Below are 20,133 nucleotides of genomic sequence, written 5' to 3'. Positions count from 1 at the left end.
CAGGGCCCGTTATGAATAGGGTGCCATTGGATACACATCCAGAGTCAGACAACACCCAGACAGTCATGCTATGTTGTTTACTTCCTCATTCAGATTTTTTGTGTCCCAAATGGGTCCACATTCCCTATCTAGTGCACCGCTTCTGACCAGAGTCCTATGGGTCCACATTCCCTATCTAGTGCACTACTTTAGACCAGAGTCCTATGGGTCCACATTCCCTATCTAGTGCACTACTTTAGACCAGAGTCCTCTGGGTCCATATTCCCTATCTAGTGCACTACTTTGTTCTCTGTCACAACTAATGTACATATTACTGTTCTCTGTCACAACTAATGTACATATTACTGTTCTCTGTCACAACTAATGTACATATTACTGTTCTCTGTCGCAACTAATGTACATATTACTGTTCTCTGTCTCAACTAATGTATGTATTACTGTTCTCTGTGTCATAGGCAGCTAGAAATAGATTACGTTCGAGATTCTCTACACGTGCACCGATGAAGAAACATGGTGACAATTTTATGTTTTGTTGATACTCTGCACTCTTTGCTATGAAGTATAGGCTGTGTTCTTCCTCTGTGGAAGGTCACGGATGTCTTGAAAAACGAGGAGAGAAATAGAGGAGAGAAATAGTTCAGACAGGCATGTTGATACATTGTGGGATTGAAGAACACATGATTACTTAGGATGACCTTTCCTATATCCAATGTCACTCAGTGATGTACTACATGGTATTAGCATGGAATCGAACCAGGGTCTGTAGTGACGCCTCTAGCACTGAGATGCAGTACCTTAGACCGCTGAACCAGGGTCTGTAGTGATGCCTCTACCACTTAGATGCAGTGCCTCAGACCACTGAACCAGGGTCTGTAGTGACGCCTCTAGCACTGCGATGCAGTGCCTCAGACCACTGAACCAGGGTCTGTAGTGACGCCTCTAGCACTGAGATGCAGTGTCTTAGACCGCTGAACCAGGGTCTGTAGTGATGCCTCTAGCACTGAGATGCAGTGCCTTAAACCACTGAACCAGGGTCTGTAGTGACACCTCTAGCACTGCGATGCAGTGTCTCAGATCTCTGAACCAGGGTCTGTAGTGAAACCTCTAGCACTGAGATGCAGTGTCTTAGACCTCTGAACCACTGAGATACAGTGCCTTAGACCACTGAACCAGGGTCTGTAGTGACGCCTCTACCACTGAGATACAGTGCCTTAGACCTCTGAACCAGGCTCTGTAGTGACCCCTCTAGCACTGAGATACAGTGCCTTAGACCACTGAACCAGGGTCTGTAGTGACGCCTCTAGCACTGAGATGCAGTGCCTCAGACCTCTGAACCAGGGTCTGTAGTGACACCTCTACCACTGAGATGCAGTGCCTCAGACCTCTGAACCAGGGTCTGTAGTGACACCTCTAGCACTGAGATGCAGTGCCTCAGACCACTGAACCAGGGTCTGTAGTGACACCTCTACCACTGAGATACAGTGCCTTAGACCTCTGAACCAGGGTCTGTAGTGACACCTCTAGCACTGCGATGCAGTGCCTTAGACCTCTGAACCAGTGTCTGTAGTGACACCTCTAGCACTGAGATACAGTGCCTTAGACCTCTGAACCAGGGTCTGTAGTGACACCTCTAGCACTGAGATGCAGTGCCTCAGACCAATGAACCAGGGTCTGTAGTGACACCTCTAGCACTGAGATGCAGTGCCTCAGACCTCTGAGCAACTCAAGAGCTCCTCTCATCAAAGTTTCAAACACATAGTGTAGGTGGGGTTTCTGCAGTATGTAATGCAACTGAATGATCATTGCAATACATTATGTGAGAACGGATGTTTTACCATCACCTGTGTTCTAGTAGTATACTGTAAAAGACAAGGATGTTTTACCATCACCTGTGTTCTAGTAGTATACTGTAAAAGACACAAGGATGTTTTACCATCACCTGTGTTCTAGTAGTATACTGTAAAAGACACAAGGATGTTTTACCATCACCTGTGTTCTAGTAGTATACTGTAAAAGACACAAGGATGTTTTTGTATTTCAAAATACGGGAACAAACAAACAAAAATGGCGGCCAACAACATCACAGAGATTGTGTGATGTATCGCTGGTTTGGTCATAACACATGAACAGGCTTGGTCTTGTCCTTTCGGATCCCACAACCCAGAAACCACATTTCTGAATAAACCATTCATTCTATAGAGGGCTTAAAAGAGAGTTATGGGTCGTGATAACATTAATTTAATGAGCTGGAACTATATCTCCCTGACGACGCGGTTTCTCCCTGACAGCATGGCATCTCCCTGACGACGTGGTATCTCCCCGACGACGCGGTTTCTCCCTGACAGCATGGTATCTCCCTGACGATGCGGTATCTCCCTGATGACGCGGTATCTCCCTGACAGCATGGCATCTCCCTGACGACGCGGTATCTCCCCGACGACGCGGTTTCTCCATGACAGCAAGGCATCTCACTGACGGCCCGAAATCTCCCTGACAGCATGGTATCTCCCTCTAACCAAAGGTATCTCCCTGACAGCGTGGTATCTCCTTGCAGTGTGGTATCTCTCTCTAACCAACGGTATGTCCCTGACGGCGTGTTGTAACAACAGAAAACAATTCAATAAACACAAACACTCACTAGTCAACACGCACACACACACACACACACACACACACACACACACACACACACACACACACACACACAGTCTGTGTACAGTGAGGAGTGCAATACCTGCGTTCTGTAGTTTTCTCAAAGGACTCCGCTGTGTTCTGTTGGTGGGACTGTGAGAGGGAGGCTGCATGAGATCTGAGAGCAGCCAACCAGTCTACCTCTGGTTCTGCCTGTTCTGGTTCTGCCTGGTTCTGCCAGACTGACATCTCTGTCTGTTCCGTGGCAGGACCAGTAACTGATATTTCAGTCTGTTCTGTGGCAGGACCAGTCTGTTCTGTGGTAGGACCAGTCTGTTCTGTGGCAGGACCAGTCTGTTCTGTGGCAGGACCAGTCTGTTCTGTGGCAGGACCCGTCTGTTCTGTGGCAGGACCAGTCTGTTCTGTGGCAGGACCAGTCTGTTCTGTGGCAGGACCAGTCTGTTCTGTGGTAGGACCAGTCTGTTCTGTGGCAGGACCAGTCTGTTCTGTGGCAGGACCAGTCTGTTCTGTGGCAGGACCCGTCTGTTCTGTGGCAGGACCAGTCTGTTCTGTGGTAGGACCAGTCCGTTCTGTGGTAGGACCAGTCCGTTCTGTGGCAGGACCAGTCTGTTCTGTGGCAGGACCAGTCTGTTCTGTGGCAGGACCAGTCCGTTCTGTGGCAGGACCAGTCTGTTCTGTGGCAGGACCAGTCTGTTCTGTGGTAGGACCAGTCTGTTCTGTGGCAGGACCAGTCTGTTCTGTGGCAGGACCAGTCTGTTCTGTGGCATCCTGTGGAACTGCATCACCCTCTGCTAAGAGCCTCTGTTTTTCCTCCTTCTTTTTCTTCTGCTTTTGTTTCCTCTCTTCCATCCTTTTTCCTAACGCTTTCATCCTCTTCTCTTTCTTCCTGTTCAAGGCCTCAATATCCTCCTCCGCGGCCTCTCTCTCTGAGTCAGCCAGTTGTACTACTGTGGGGCTTTGTGTGGTTGTTGTTGATATTGTTGTGCTGGAGTCCTTCTGGACCACACGAGGATCAGGATCGACATTGAGACCAGGACTTTCTCGAGTACCACGAACGTTTCTGTTTATTACCGCGTCATAAACTGAACATGGTTCAACTGCCTTGTATTCTGCATCCTGTACAGAGGATTGGACCTGAACAGGGTGAGTGTCAGCCACTACGACAGGAGTGTCCGTGACCTGGTCTGGGGTCAGTTTGACAGGGACAGTCATTTTGGTCTGGTGGTCTGAGGCGGGGTTAGGTTTGGCCCCCATGTCTGGATTATGTGGTATGACCTCCTCCTTGTGAACCCCATGCCCCTCGGTGCTGACTCTTCCCTGTGAAGAAGACGACGACGACGATGAGGCAGGAGATTCCAGCGGTGTGGTTTCATCTTGGTGTGAATCCGTTCCGACGGGGGCTGCAGTGTTCTCTGTTTCGCTGCGTCGATCTTGACGAGTCGGTGTTATAACACCAGTTCTCTGACTCTCAGCCTCAACATTCTCCTCATCCGTCTCCGACAGACCTTTTGACTTGAGCTCTGAGCGGTTTGAATCCGGCAGGACATCGACTTCTCCGGGCCCAGTGTTTTGGATTTCACCTGTCTTCTCTTCACCACCATCAGGGACTTTTACCACAGTCCCTGTGTTGCTGTCTCTCTCCACATCCCCACTACCCCAGTCTAAAAAGAATCGATTGTGACTATGAGAAGGCATATTGACTCCTTCACAACTAAGGTTGAAGCTATGAAAAGGGATACTGACTCCATAGTCCCTAACAGGAGAAGTCATTTTCCCCACTCCCTCCCCTGTGTCTGGACCTCTCTCTCCGTCGATGACATCATAGTTGCAGTCACCTGACTTGCCGTTCTCTTCCTGACCGCCCAGGGTCCTCTCCGCTCCCTGTGTTACCCCCGGCAACAGTGTTGAAGCTGTGAGGGACTCGGTGCGTTTGTTGTTGTCTGATTCTCCTCCTCCATCACGTCTAATTAAACGACCACATGATAAGTCCTCTGAGGCAGTACTGGATCCTGGCCTTTCCTGCTGCTGTCCTTGTTCCTGTTGCCGAGCAAAACGGTTCAGACGAATCACTGAATCTGATTGGTTAAGGGCTGCATTTTCAGTCGAATCGGGTACAAAGGGGTCTCTAGTCTCTTCGCAGGGCTCCTGTGTCTTCACTGTTGCTGGCACCGGCAGCGTGGGGTAGAGACTTTGTTCTAACGCAGAGGGAGAGGATAAATAGCTACAGTCTCCACTGGAACAAAGCTCATCCTTAGACGAGCCGAAAGGAGCCAGGCTGGGGTCAGATGAGGTAATGTCCTCTCCTTTACCTGTTCTGACACTCTTTCTTCCTGTTTTCTCCACAGCGTTAACTGTTTGTGCACTCCCCGCGTTGTCTCCCTGCACATCACCACCACGCCAATCTAAAAAGAAACGGTTATGAGAAGGCCTATTGGCTCCGATGTCTGTTATTTCACTCCTCGCATCTCTCTCCTCATGGAGAGCTACTATTTGTGATTCTGTCAGTGTTTGTGTCTGCTCCTGTTCCAAATGCTGATATCCGGTCTCTCTGATTGGCTCTCCTGCTTTCTTATCAGTCCCAATACTCTGCTGTTGTGTACTTGTCTGATTCCATTTTCCTTTATGCTTGTCCTCCTCTATTTCCTGTTGATTATCCACTGTTTGTTTTTCCTCTTGAGAGAGATTCTCATCCCCCTTTTTATGTTCTTCCTCTGCTTCCTTCTCTTCTGTTTCCTTCTCCTCTGTTTCATTCTCCTCTGTTTCCTTCCCCTCTGCGTCCTTCTCCTCTGTTTCCCTCCCCTCTGCTTCCTTCCCCTCTGCTTCCTTCCCCTCTGCTTCCTTCTCCTCTGTTTCCTTCTCATCATTTTGTCTCCTCTCTTCCTTCCTTTCCTCGGTTCTCTTTTGTTTCATGTTGTCCCCATGTTTGTCCTCTGTGTTTACATTGAGAGGCTGGCTGCTTATTGGCTGCTCAGCACTGAGTGGTGGGCTGACATGTATGATGTCATCTTTAATGGACAAACCCACACCGATGACCTCATCATTAATGGATGCGGCGCCACTGAATAGATTAACCCTAAGAGGCTCTTCTACCTTGGGCTCAGGAATGGTGTTATCAGATCCAGCTGTTGATACTGTTGTGGTCTGAGGCTGAGAGGGTGATTTAGAGATGGGGATTTTTTCCGGAAGCTTCTCACTAAACTCCTCTTTAACCTTTTCAGCCAGTGACCCTTTGTCAACACTGCTGCCAGTCTCATGCACTTCCTCTTCCTCCCTGTGTCTCAGATAATCTCTATACTCTGAATCCAGTATTGCAGATGCTGCCTGTGTCACTTCCTGTATCACATGATCAGGGAGTGGTGTCATTTCCCCTGTCACATGATCAGGAAGTTCGAGGATGTCATTGTGACTCAGCATGGGACCTGGGTGCTTCAGTATCACTATTGGCCCAATGCTATCAGATTGATCCCTCAGTATAGGAGAGCACAGGTCAAAGACTGTTACCTTTAGAATACTGGCCTCAGTCACTGTCTTAACTTCAGCCTCAGCTCCAGCCGTGTTCATTGCCTCCTCTTCAGCCTCAGCTCCAGCCACGATCGTTGCCTCATCTTCAGCCTCAGCTCCAGCCACGATCGTTGCCTCATCTTTAGCCTCAGCTCCAGCCACGATCGTTGCCTCATCTTCAGCCTTAGCCAAATCCAAAGAAGGGAAGTCTGTACTCTGAGGCCCCTCTCTACCCTTCATAGGATCTGAAGGGGATTGGTTAGGGACATTCATCTCTGGAATACGAAGCCCAGTCTCTAGCACAACTTCGACCACGGCTCCATCCTCAAGTCTGTCCCCAGCCATAGTGTAAGCCACAGAGGAAGGGTCTCTAGAACATTGTGGAGTCTGTGGCGGCCTCTCTCTGGTCTCCATATGATCTGTGACAGGAAGGTCATGGTGAATTAATTGGTCTGATTGGTCTAATTGGCTTGTGGGCTGATCAGCCTGAATGGTGGGCTGGTCCTCATCCGGTTTTGTCTGCAGCATTGTAGTGACTACTACAGCCGTGGTGTTGGTCAAGGTCACATCTCCAGAGGGGTTTGATCTCGATCCACCGTCTGGCTGGATAGAGAGGGAACCTTCACTGGGCACTGCACACAGACACTGGGCACTGCACACAGGTCCAGCAGAGGTGAAGGCATCTTCAAAAAAAAACTGGAAAACAGATTCACTGGATGTGGTGGTGAGATGCTTCTGAGCAGGGGATGGTGTGAGGGATGAAGAAGAAGGAGGAGGAGGAGGAAGTTTGAAATCCACCTGTTCTGAGTCTGGGACTGGGACTGGGTCTGGGTCAGCTGCATTAAGAGTAGATATAGGAGCGGAGTCCTGACGTCTTTTACTATTGTCTTCGACTACTAATGCTCCAGAATCTCCATGTGGGGTCTCTGGAAGCCCTGTCCTAGCTAACAGGCACGATTCTACTTTTCCTCTATCTTGTCCATACTTATTCTGTCCCTCCTTCTCTCCTCTCTCCTTCTCTCCTTCCTCTGACACCTTCCCAGAGTCTTTGACATCTCTTCCTGGTTGGGACTTCCGCTGAGGCTCCTCCTGGAAGTCAAGTGGGTTCAGTGTTGGAAGAGCATCCCCAGCTAGAGCCGCTTGTGGTGGGCTTACGGCTGGTGGTGGTGGGATCTCTGGCTTCTTGGAGCTGAGGAAGTCATGGGAAGTGAAACTGGATTCAGTCACTGGGTGGTGAAGGTTCTCGTGTATCTTCAGTGGAGGCAGGGAGGCACAGTCCAGTCCAGTAGCTGGTTGGGAGACAAAGACATCATTGAGGCCTATAGAAGAGCTATCATCAGCTTTCACCGTATCTTTGAAAAATAGTTTCCTGTTGTCCCCTACATTGCCCATCCGAGCCAGCTGGAACACCTCAACTCCAGCCATGGTGGGGCCTTCCACTACACCACTGCCAAAGCCTTGAGACTGAGGCTGTACTGAACTGAGGAGTGCAGCTTCACTCTCGGTGCTGGTGTGGTCGATACGGACCGGTTGATCGTAGCTCAAAACTGTAGCCGAGCTCTGCTGTGTCTGAAAAACCAGCGGAGGCTGAGGTGAGATAAAAGAGAAGGCAGACGGAGGATCCTTCCCTGTCTCTCTCCCGGTGTCTGAGAGGAAGGCTTCTCTTATTTCTCCTGGGACAGGTCCTAAAGTTCCTCCTTTCTCTTCTGGATCTTTCTTTCTCTTCCGGCTCTGTTTGAGACAAACCCTGTCCTCAGTCTCTGTGCCTCCCTTTGTGTTTCTTCTGGAGCCCTGTGACTGTGTCTCAGAGTGGTCTTTAAGACCTAGGACAGGTCCTGTGGGCACCCTTCCTCCTTTCTCCTCTAGTTCTGGACTCGGGCTGTGTTTGAAATGAGACGACTCCTCTGTCTCTGTACCTCTGTTCTCTTCTGACTTCAGACTCTGTTCGAGACAAAGTTTGTCGTCTCCTGACTCCTTGGTCTCTGTGCCCCTCTTTGTGTTGTTGCTGTCCCGGGTCTCCTCGTGCTCAGCAGAGTGAAAGGGAGGGAGGAGAGATGAAAGGAGAGCTAAATCTCTGTTTTCTGTCTGCCGGAAGGGCTGAGAGACAGAGAGACTGCCTTGTTCTTGTTTACCAGAGGTGCTGAGCTGAGACTGAAGAGATGAGAAAGCTGAATCTCTGTTGCCCTGTTGCTGTACTGGTGGAAAGAGAGAGAGACAGACCTGATCAGCAGAGATGATGATGCTGCTGCTGGCAGATGTGAAGGTGGTCGAGGAGGCTGCGATGAGCTCAGCCCCCCAGCAGCACTGCGACGGTGGTAATGAGTCGACAGGAACAGAAACGGCAGCGGTGGTAGAGTCAGGGGGCTGACACGTCTCACTCTCAGCTGATGACACCCTGCTAGCTGTGGGGCCCGTCGCTGTTGGATGGCTCAATGAAACCTGCTCTCTGGCAGCAGCTTCCCCTCCTCTCCCTCCTCTCTGTTCTCTGCCCTCCTTTCCTCCTCCTCCTCTTTTCCCCTCCTCTCCCTCCTTTCCCCCTCTCTCCAATCCGGTGGCAGTAGCAGTGTTGTTGTCTTCCTGGCAGTGACGTCCAGTGATTTCCCAGAGGGGAAAAGGAGAGGTATCAGATACGTTGTGGACTTCTGTCCGGTGTCCAGACTCTTTTTCTTTCTCCCCCTTCTTCTCTCTCTCCGTGGCTGGAGAGAGTGTGCTGGTCCCTGGGGTGCCGCTGACGGGCGTCCCCCCTCCCGTCTCTTCACTCTCCGGTGAGTTGTGAGGCACAGCGTTATTGCTGCAGTGCTGGTCAGACGCTGATACAACCCTCGTCTCTGTCTTTGTATCCTCAACAGGGAGTGCAGGTGAGCCTTTTATCCCCGTGTCGATTGAAGAGACCTGGGTGTGTCTGCACGCCGGGTGGAGAGGAGCTGTTTCTCCTGCAGAGCACTTCAACAGACTCTCCTCTATCCCCTCTAAACCTCTTCCTCTGTCTCCTAGTGCCACAGACTCTGTCTCTGCTGTTACTGCCGTGTCTCTCTCCAGCCAATCGAGCTGCCTGTTTTTCCCCTCTCCCTCGCATTCGATCATTTCTGGCATCGTGGGTGTTGTCATGGGCAACGCGTTGCCAGCGGCAGCAGTGGCCACTACTGAAGGCTCTTCAAGGGCGCTCTTCTTCCTCTCCCCCTCCTCCTCCTCCTCCCTCGCCTCCTCTCCTATACAGGCTCGGTTCTGAATCTGAGCGTGTGTTTCTCTCTGGTCCAGTGTGTGTGTGTTAGTCTGGTTCAGTGTGTGTGTGTTAGTCTGGTTCAGTGTGTGTGTGTTAGTCTGGTTCAGTGTGTGTGTGTTAGTCTGGTTCAGTGTGTGTGTGTTTTCTCCACAATTTACAGAGAATACATGTTCTTCCTGTGTTGTTCTATCTGATCTCTGATCAGAAACACGGGCAGAGGTTGAGCTGACGTTACGACGCAGATCAATAACTGTGGTCTGGACAGATGTATTCCTGTCATTATCATTAACCCTTCCTGTTGCATTGTGGTTCCGGTCTGGGGTTTGAGAGAAGGAACCACCTGTCTGGCGGTGGTCTGCAGATTGCTGAGGCTCCTTGGGTAGGGTTGGGGCCAGACTGGGGGCAGGTGAACCAGCCAGGACGGTGGCTGGGGGGCTGGAGCTGGGTTGGGCCTGGGTAAAGGCCAGGCTTGTAGTAAGGTGATCCCCGCAGCCTTTGGATGAGGGACTGGAGCTGGTCTGTCCCTTGTGGCTCAGCTGTTCTTGGTAACCTGAACTCTTGCCCTGTGGTTCTCCGTTTGTCCCTGAATGGATGTCTGACTGTGTCTCTATCTCTGGCTTTGAATGTGTCTCTGGCTTTGAATGTGTCTCTGGCTTTGACTCTGTCTGAAGCTCTGTCTGTGTCTCTAGCTTTAACTCTGTCTGTGTTTCTATCTCTGGCTTTGAATGTGTCTGTGTCTGTGACTCTGGTTTTGACTGTGTCCCTTTCTGTGTCTCTGGCTTTGACTCTGTCTGTGTCTCTGGCTTTAACTCTGTCTGTGTCTCTGGCTGTGTCTCTGTCTGTGACTCTGTCTGTGACTCTGTCTGTGACTCTGGCTTTGACTCTGTCTGTGTCTCTGGCTTTGACTCTGGCTGTGTATGTGTCTCTGGCTTTGACTCTGTCTTTGTCTTTGTCTCTGTCTGTGTCTCTGGCTTTGACTCTGGCTGTGTATGTGTCTCTGGCTTTGACTCTGGCTTTGACTCTGTCTGTGTCTCTGTCTTTGACGCTGGCTGTGTATGTGTCTCTGGCTTTGACTCTGTCTTTGTCTCTGTCTGTGTCTCTGGCTTTGACTCTGGCTGTGTATGTGTCTCTGGCTTTGACTCTGTCTTCGTCTCTGTCTGTGACTCTGTTTTTGTCTCTGTCTGTGATTCTAGCTTTGACTCTGTTTTTGTCTCTGTCTGTGTCTCTGGCTTTGAATCTGTCTCTATCTCTGGCTTTGACTCTGTCTCTGTCTGTGTCTCTGGTTTTGACTCTGTCTGTGTCTGTGTCTCTGGCTTTGACTCTGTCTGTATCTTTGGTTGTGTCTCTGGCTTTGACTCTGTCTTTGTCTCTGTCTGTGTCTCTGGCTTTGTCTGTGTCTCTGTCTCTGGCTTTGACTCTGTCTGTATCTCTGGCTTTGACTCTGGCTGTGTATGTGTCTCTGGCTTTGACTCTAGCTGTGTATGTGTCTCTGGCTTTGACTCTGGCTTTGACTCTGTCTTTGACTCTGTCTTTGTCTCTGTCTGTGTCTCTGGCTTTGACTCTGGCTGTGTATGTGTCTCTGGCTTTGACTCTGTCTTCGTCTCTGTCTGTGACTCTGTTTTTGTCTCTGTCTGTGATTCTAGCTTTGACTCTGTCTTTGTCTCTGTCTGTGTCTCTGGCTTTGAATCTGTCTCTATCTCTGGCTTTGACTCTGTCTCTGTCTGTGTCTCTGGCTTTGACTCTGTCTTTGTCGCTGTGTCTGGCTTTGACTCTGTCTGTGTATGTGTCTGTGTCTCTGGCTTTGATTCCGACTGTGTCTCTGGCTTTGACCGTGTCTTTGTCCCTGTCTGTGGCTCTGGCGTTGACTCTGTCTGTGTCTGTGTCTCTGGCTTTGACTCTGCCTGTGTCTGTGTCTGTGTCTCTGGCTTTGACACTGTCTGTGTCTTTGTTTGTGTCTCTGGCTTTGACTCTGTCTTTGTCTCTGTCTGTGACTCTGGCTTTGACTCCGTCTGTGACTCTGGCTTTGACCCTGTCTTTGTCTGTGTCTCTGGCATTGACTCTGTCTGTGTCTCTGGCATTGACTCTGTCTGTGTCTGTGGCTTTGACTCTGTCTTTGTCTCTGTCTGTGTCTCTGTCTTTGACACTGTCTGTGTCTTTGGTTGTGTCTCTGGCTTTGACTCTATCTTTGTTGCTGTCTCTGGCTTTGACTCTGTCTGTGTATGTGTCTCTGGCTTTGTCTGTGTCTGTATATCTGGCTTTGACTCTGTCTTTGTCTCTGTCTGTGACTCTGGCTTTGACTCTGTCTTTGTCTCTGTCTGTGACTCTGGTTTTGACTGTGTCTGTGACTCTGGCTTTGACTCCGTCTGTGTCTCTGGCTTTGACCCTGTCTTTGTCTCTGTCTGTGTCTCTGGCATTGACTCTGTCTGTGTCTGTGTCTCTGGCTTTGACACTGTCTGTGTCTTTGGTTGTGTCTCTGGCTTTGACTCTGTCTTTGTTGCTGTCTCTGGCTTTGACTCTGTCTGTGTATGTGTCTCTGGCTTTGTCTGTGTCTGTATATCTGGCTTTGACTCTGTCTTTGTCTCTGTCTGTGACTCTGGCTTTGACTCTGTCTTTGTCTCTGTCTGTGACTCTGGTTTTGACTGTGTCTGTGACTCTGGCTTTGACTCCGTCTGTGTCTCTGACTTTGACCCTGTCTTTGTCTCTGTCTGTGTCTCTGGCATTGACTCTGTCTGTGTCTGTGTCTCTGGCTTTGACACTGTCTGTGTCTTTGGTTGTGTCTCTGGCTTTGACTCTGTCTTTGTTGCTGTCTCTGGCTTTGACTCTGTCTGTGTATGTGTCTCTGACTTTGTCTGTGTCTGTATATCTGGCTTTGACTCTGTCTTTGTCGCTGTCTGTGACTCTGGTTTTGACTGTGTCTGTGACTCTGGCTTTGACTCCGTCTGTGTCTCTGGCTTTGACCCTGTCTTTGTCTCTGTCTGTGTCTCTGGCATTGACTCTGTCTTTGTCTCTGTCTGTGACTGTGACTCTGGCTTTGACTCTGTCTTTGTCTCTGTCTGTGTCTCTGTCTTTGACACTGTCTGTGTCTTTGGTTGTGTCTCTGGCTTTGTCTCTGTCTTTGTTGCTGTCTCTGGCTTTGACTCTGTCTGTGTATGTGTCTCTGGCTTTGTCTGTGTCTGTATATCTGGCTTTGACTCTGTCTTTGTCTCTGTCTGTGACTCTGGCTTTGACTCCGTCTGTGTCTCTGGCTTTGACCCTGTCTTTGTCTCTGTCTGTGTCTCTGGCATTGACTCTGTCTTTGTCTCTGTCTGTGACTGTGACTCTGGCTTTGACTCTGTCTTTGTCTCTGTCTGTGTCTCTGACTTTGACACTGTCTGTGTCTTTGTTGCTGTCTCTGGCTTTGACTCTGTCTGTGTATGTGTCTCTGGCTTTGTCTGTGTCTGTATATCTGGCTTTGACTCTGTCTTTGTCTCTGTCTGTGACTCTGGCTTTGACTCTGGCTTTGTCTCTGTCTGTGACTCTGGTTTTGACTGTGGCTGTGTCTCTGGCTTTGACTCTGTCTTTGTCTCTGTCTGTGTGTCTGGCTTTGTCTGTGTCTGTGTCTCTGGCTTTGACTCTGTCTGTGTCTTTGGTTGTGTCTTTGGCTTTGACTCTGTCTGTGTCTCCGTCTCTGTCTCCGTCTGTGTCTCCGGCTTTGTCTCCGGCTTTGTCTCCGGCTTTGTCTCCGGCTTTGTCTCTGGCTTTGTCTCTGGCTTTGGCTTTGTCTCTGTCTGTGTCTCTGGCTTTGACTCTGTTTGTGTCTCTGTCTCTGGCTTTGACTCTGTCTCTGTCTGTGTCTCTGGCTTTGACTCTGTCTGTGACTCTGGCTTTGACTCTGGCTTTGACTCTGTCTGTGTCTGTGTCTCTGGCTTTGACTCTTTCTGTGTCTCTGTCTGTGACTCTGGCTTTGACTCTGTCTGTGTCTCTGGCTTTGACTCTGTCTGTGTCTGTGTCTCTGGCTTTGACTCTGTCTGTGTCTGTGTCTCTGGCTTTGACTCTGTCTGTATCTCTGGTTGTGTCTCTAGCTTTGACTCTGTCTGTGTCTCCGTCTGTGTCTCCGTCTGTGTCTCCGTCTGTGTCTCCATCTTTGTCTCTGGCTTTGTCTCTGTCTGTGTCTCTGGCTTTGACTCTGTCTGTGTCTCTAGCTTTGACTCTGTCTGTGTCTCTGTCTCTGTCTGTGTCTTTGGATTTGGCTTTGTCTCTGTCTGTGTGTCTGTCTCTGTCTGCGTCTTTGGCTTTGTCTCTGTTTGTGTCTCTGGCTTTGACTCTGTATGTGTCTCTAGCTTTGACTCTGGCTTTGACTCTGTCTGTGTCTGTGTCTCTGGCTTTGACTGTAGCTTTGACTTCAGCTTTGACTCTGTCTGTGTCTCTAGCTTTGACTCTAGCTTCGACTCTAGCTTCGACTCTAGCTTTGACTCTGTCTGTGTCGCTAGCTTTGACTTCAGCTTTGACTCTGTCTGTGTCTCTAGCTTTGACTCTAGCTTCGACTCTAGCTTTGACTCTGTCTGTGTGTCTAGCTTTGACTCTAGCTTTTCCTCTAGCTTTGACTCTGTCTGTATCTCTAGTTTTGACTCTGTCTGTGTCTCTAGCTTTGACTCTGGCTTTGACTCTGTCTGTGTGTCTAGCTTTGACTCTAGCTTTGACTCTAGCTTTGCCTCTAGCTTTGACTCTAGCTTTGACTCTAACTTTGACTCTGTCTGTATCTCTAGTTTTGACTCTGTCTGTGTCTCTAGCTTTGACTCTGGCTTTGACTCTGTCTGTGTGTCTAGCTTTGACTCTAGCTTTGACTCTGTCTGTGTCTCTAGCTTTGACTTCAGCTTTGACTCTGTCTGTGTCTCTAGCTTTGACTCTAGCTTCGACTCTAGCTTTGACTCTGTCTGTGTGTCTAGCTTTGACTCTAGCTTTGCCTCTAGCTTTGACTCTGTCTGTATCTCTAGTTTTGACTCTATCTGTGTCTCTAGCTTTGACTCTGGCTTTGACTCTGTCTGTGTGTCTAGCTTTGTCTCTAGCTTTGACTCTGGCTTTGACTCTGTCTCTGTGTCTAGCTTTGACTCTGTCTGTGACTCTGAGACTTTGCCTGTTTTCTTTTTCCTCCTCTTTTTCTGTGAGTTTGTCTTTTTCTCCATGCCTAACTTGATATCATAATGTAGTGTTGACTCTATCTGCTTGGACTCAGCCTGCTTGGACTCAGCCTGCTTGGACTCAGCCTGCTTGGACTCAGCCTGCTTGGACTCAGCCTGTGAGTCAGCCTGCTTGGACTCAGCCTGCTTGGACTCAGCCTGCTTGGACTCAGCCTGTGAGTCAGCCTGCTTGGACTGTGCCTGCTTGGACTCAGCCTGCTTGGACTCAGCCTGCTTGGACTCAGCCTGCTTGGTCTCAGCCTGCTTGGACTCAGCCTGCTTGGTCTCAGCCTGCTTGGACTCAGCCTGCTTGGACTCAGCCTGCTTGGTCTCAGCCTGCTTGGTCTCAGCCTGCTTGGACTCAGCCTGCTTGGACTCAGCCTGCTTGGTCTCAGCCTGCTTGGTCTCAGCCTGCTTGGACTCAGCCTGCTTGGTCTCAGCCTGCTTGGTCTCAGCCTGCTTGGTCTCAGCCTGCTTGGACTCAGCCTGCTTGGTCTCAGCCTGCTTGGTCTCAGCCTGCTTGGTCTCAGCCTGCTTGGACTCAGCCTGCTTGGTCTCAGCCTGCTTGGACTCAGCCTGCTTGGACTCAGCCTGCTTGGTCTCAGCCTGCTTGGACTCAGCCTGCTTGGACTCAGCCTGTGAGTCTGCCTTAGTCTCTTCTGAGTTTTTTTGCGCTGTCAGCTGGTCTGTTTTAGACCCTACTACTAGACCTATCAGTAGCTCTGCTGTCTCCGCCTGCTCTCTCTGCTCCACAGACTCTGGACTTATCAGGGTCTCTTTAAATAAATCTGCATCTGTTGTCGAGTCCAATGGCATCTGAGTGTCTGTTTCCTTCAGTGCATCTGCCTTTTTTTTGGAGTGAATCTCTGCCTCTGCCTCTCTAGCCATTCTCTCAAACAGTTGTAATGTGCTTTCCTCTTGTTCAGCCTCTTCGGCTGCGCTCTCTTCAACTGGTTTCTTATTATTTCCCAGAAGGTAACTTCTGAAACTGAACCCTTCGGTATAGGCTGTGACCCTGTGACTTGTTGATGTGTCACTGTTTCCACGCTGTGTTTCCTTGTTGCCGTTTTCACCGTCGTCGTTGTTGTCGTCGCCGCGGTATCCTGGCTGGATCACAAGTAGGGGAGGTGGTGGTCGTATCCGTGGCGATGGAGAAGATGACTCTACGTCCTTGGGAACAGTAACAGTCACTCCTCCTCCCGTATCCCTTCTTCCTTCCTCGTCCTCATAGTGGACTGAATATTTGGGCAGAAGGCCCACAGGTGGGCATTGACCACTGGCCTCAGAGACACGGAGGTCTGGTATGCTCAGAGAGGCCATTTGTTCCTCGTATTCCTGGAAGGCCTGGAGCAGCTCCTGCTCAAGCAGCATGGCAGGGGACAGGGGTGTGAGAGGTGGAGCACTCTGCATGGGCATACTAGTAGACTGGGCTTGGGACAACGGTAGGGAAGATAGTGCTGGGAGGGGTGGGCACAGGAATGGGGCACCTTCAACGGACGGGGCAATCGGCAGGGCTGGGACCCTCTCCAGGGACAGAGCTGGAGACGGGGGCAGAAGGGGTGGGGATAGGGCACCCTCCATGGGCTTGGCAGTAGGTTTGGGGGAAGGAGGAGTACGGATGTCTGTGGGAACTAGGTCAGCATGGCCGGGATGCCTGAGGTCCAGGGTGGGGTGGGGTATGGGGACCACCCGAGCAGGAGGGTGGAGTGGGGTTGGGTGGGTGACCCCAGTCGGATAGGAAGGTGGGCAGGGAGATAGAGTTAGTTACTGGGAACTGGTCATCAAAACAGCTGTCCATTCCATGATGCTATAGAAAACGCATAGCACACGCCGAGTGGGGGCAAGTCTCAGCTCCATACACAGTTACTGCAATCTGCACACTGCACACTGCACACAGGCACTGCAATCTGTACACAGCACACAGGTACTGCACTGCAATCTGTACACAGCATACAGGTACTGCACTGCGATCTGCACACTGCACACAGGTACTGTACTGCAATCTCCACACTGCACACAGGCACTGCAATCTGTACACAGCACACAGGTACTGCACTGCGATCTGCACACAGCACACAGGTACTGCACTGCAATCTGCACACAGCACACAGGTACTGCACTGCAATCTCCACACTGCACACAGGTACTGCACTGCAATCTGTACACAGCATACAGGTACTGCACTACAATCTGTACACTGCACACAGGTACTGCACTCCAATCTGTACACAGCACACAGGCACTGCATTGCAATCTGCACACAGCACACATGCACTGCACACTGCACCTATACACAACACTGCACTATAATCTGTACATTGTACAGAGCACTGCATTCAGAAATGTTATAATATGAATAGCCAGACTGCATAAAATAAGAGCATTCATTTAACACAACCAGATGCATAACTCAGTCAAAACAATGGTTTAGAGTACACAACTGGTATCTTAAAAATAACGGTTTAGAGTACACAACTGGTATCTTATATATAATGGTTTAGAGTACACAACTGGTATCTTAAAAATAATGGTTTAGAGTACACAACTGGTATCTTATAGATAATATCTGCATCCCAAATGGTTTCCTATGCACTATTTAGGGAATAGGGTACCAGTCCTGGTTAAAGTAGTGCTCCATATAGGGAATAGGGTGCCAGTTCTGGTTAAAAGTAGTGCACTCTATAGGGAATAGGGTGCCAGTCCTGGTCAAAAGTAGTGCACTATTTAGGGAATAGGGTGCCATTTGGGATGCAAGCAATGGTTCTTTTCTCATAAATCAGAGAGCAGGAAACAGAGTGTTCACTCATCAAGAAAGGCGATGTCATTATTGTTTTCTACGGTGGTCACTTAGCATTCAGAGACACGTCCTCTCCTCCATCATCTACCCTCGTTAAAGCCAGCGGGCGAGCAGGAGAGGACAGGAAGCCGTAATAAACCTCTTCATTGGTTTGCTGAATGGCTGAATCCTTGCTGCTGAGTCATTGTAGCCAGGGTCACTGGACACTGCCAAGTACATGTCTGCCTATACCCTATATAGTGCACTACTTTTGACCAGGACTGGCTCCCTATTCCCTATATAGTGCACTAGGAATAATAAGTGGACTAGGAAGTAGACACTGGGCAGTGATGGACTGGGCAGTGATGGACTAGGCAGTAGACAATGGGCAGTGATGGACTAGGCAGTAGACACTGGGCAGTGATGGACTAGGAAGTGATGGACTAGGCAGTAGACACTGGGCAGTGATGGACTAGGCAGTGATGGACTGGGCATTGATGGACTAGGAAGTGATGGACTAGGCAGTAGACACTGGGCAGTGATGTACTAGGAAGTGATGGACTAGGCAGTAGACACTGGGCAGTGATGGACTAGGCAGTGATGGACTGGGCAGTGATGGACTAGGAAGTGATGGACTAGGCAGTAGACACTGGGCAGTGATGGACTAGGAAGTGATGGACTAGGCAGTAGACACTGGGCAGTGATGGACTAGGCAGTGATGGACTGGGCAGTGATGGACTAGGCAGTGATGGACTAGGCAGTAGACACTGGGCAGTGATGGACTAGGCAGTGATGGACTAGGAAGTGATGGACTAGGCAGTGATGGACTAGGAAGTGATAGACTGGGAGGTGGTGGACTAGGCAGTAGACACTGGGCAGTGATGGACTAGGCAGTGATGGACTAGGCAGTAGACACTGGGCAGTGATGGACTAGGCAGTAGACACTGGGCAGTGATGGACTGGGCAGTGATGGACTAGGCAGTGATAGACTGAGCATTGATGGACTAGGCAGTAGACACTGGGCAGTGATGGACTAGGCAGTGATGGACTGGGCGGTGATGGACGAGGAAGTGATGGACTAGGAAGTGATGGACTACGAAGTGATAGACTAGGAATTGATGGACTAGGAAGTGATGGACTAGGAAGTGATGGACTAGGCAGTAGTCACTGGGCAGTGATGGACTAGGCAGTGTTGGACTGGGCAGTGATGGACTAGGCAGTGATGGACTAGGAAGTGATGGACTAGGCAGTGATGGACTGGGCAGTGATGGACTAGGCAGTAGACACTGGGCAGTGATGGACTAGGCAGTGATGGACTAGGTAGTAGACACTGGGCAGTGATGGACTAGGCAGTGATGGACTAGGCAGTGATGGACTAGGCATTAGACACTGGGCAGTGATGGACTAGGCAGTGATGGACTAGGCAGTGATGGACTGGGCAGTGATGGACTAGGCAGTGATGGACTCGGCAGTGATGGACTCGGCAGTAAACACTGGGCAGTGATGGGGAGGGATAGTCAGCCATCCTCCCCACCCTGGCTGACTATCCTCCCCTCCTTGGCTGACTATCCTCCCCACCCTGGCTGACTATCCTCCCCACCCTGGCTGACTATCCTCCCCACCCTGGCTGACTATCCTCCCCACCCTGGCTGACTATCCCCACCCTGGCTGACTATCCTCCTCTACCTGGCTGACTATCCCCTCCCTGGCTGACTATCCCCTCCACCCTGGCTGACTATCCTCCCCACCCTGGCTGGCTACCCCCTCCCTGGCTGACAATCCTCCCCACCTGGCTGACTATCCCCTCCACCCTGGCAGACTATCCTCCCCTCTCAGGCTGACAATCCTCTCCACCCTGGCTGACTATCCCCTCCCCCCTGGCTGACTATCCTTCCCTCCCTGGCTGACTATCCTCCCCTCCCTGGCTGACTATCCTCCCCACCCTGGCTGACTATCCCCTCCACCCTGGATGACTATCCTCCCCTCCCTGGATGACTATCCTCCCCTCCCTGGCTGACTATCCTCCCCACCCTGGCTGACTATCCTCCCCTCCCTGGCTCACTATCCTCCCCTCCCTGGCTGACTATCCTCCCCACCCTGGCTGACTATCCTCCTCTACCTGGCTGACTATCCCCACCCTGGCTGACTATCCTCTACCTGGCTGACTATCCTCCCCTCCCTGGCTGACTATCCTCCTCTACCTGGCTGACTATCCTCCCCTCCCTGGCTGACTATCCTCCTCTCCCTGGCTGACTATCCTCCTCTACCTGGCTGACAATCCTCCCCACCAGGGCTGACTATCCTCACCCTGGCTGACTATCCTCCTCTACCTGGCTGACTATCCTCCCCACCCTGGCTGACAATCCTCCCCACCCTGGCTGACTATCCTCCCCACCCTGGCTGACAATCCTCCCCTCCCTGGCTGACAATCCCCACCCTGGCTGACAATCCCCACCCTGGCTGACAATCCCCACCCTGGCTGACTATCCTCCTCTACCTGGCTGACTATCCTCCCCACCCTGGCTGACTATCCTCCCCACCCTGGCTGACTATCCCCACCCTAGCTGACTATCCTCCTCTACCTGGCTGACTATCCCCACCCTGGCTGACTATCCCCACCCTGGCTGACTATCCTCCTCTACCTGGCTGACTATCCTCCTCTACCTGGCTGACTATCCTCCCCTCCCTGACTGACTATCCTCCCCACCCTGGCTGACTATCCCCTCCACCCTGGCTGACCTCCCCCACCCTGGCTGACGATCCCCTCCACCCTGGCTGACTATCCTCTCCACCCTGGCTGACTATCCCCACCCTAGCTGACTATC

General features: G+C 50.8%; 1 protein-coding gene and 1 long non-coding RNA gene across 8 annotated transcripts in view; both read right to left on the bottom strand.

Annotated features, from left to right (window-relative positions):
- LOC139367886 (transforming acidic coiled-coil-containing protein 2-like) overlaps positions 1 to 20,133 on the bottom strand; it is a 218,145-nt gene that overhangs the window by 135,741 nt on the left and 62,271 nt on the right. Inside the window, exon 1 of one of the 7 annotated variants that reach the window (XM_071106252.1) lies at positions 2,735 to 3,087. The exons of the other annotated variants lie outside the window; for them this stretch is intronic. Coding sequence (XP_070962353.1) covers positions 2,735 to 2,880 — 146 coding nt within the window. The 5' untranslated portion in view covers positions 2,881 to 3,087. Of the gene's footprint in view, positions 1 to 2,734; positions 3,088 to 20,133 lie in introns of those variants that run through there. 7 annotated transcript variants of the gene reach the window in all.
- On the bottom strand, positions 14,510 to 14,799 carry LOC139367887 (uncharacterized). The gene is made up of 2 exons (XR_011626894.1): positions 14,707 to 14,799; positions 14,510 to 14,634 (listed from the first exon to the last, which is right to left on the bottom strand). It is a non-coding gene; the product is annotated as an uncharacterized lncRNA (long non-coding RNA).

This window comes from Oncorhynchus clarkii, chromosome 16 (assembly GCF_045791955.1).
Source record: "Oncorhynchus clarkii lewisi isolate Uvic-CL-2024 chromosome 16, UVic_Ocla_1.0, whole genome shotgun sequence".
In the NCBI taxonomy this organism is placed as follows: Eukaryota; Metazoa; Chordata; class Actinopteri; order Salmoniformes; family Salmonidae; genus Oncorhynchus; species Oncorhynchus clarkii.
This window is presented reverse-complemented; position numbering and strand designations above follow the sequence as displayed.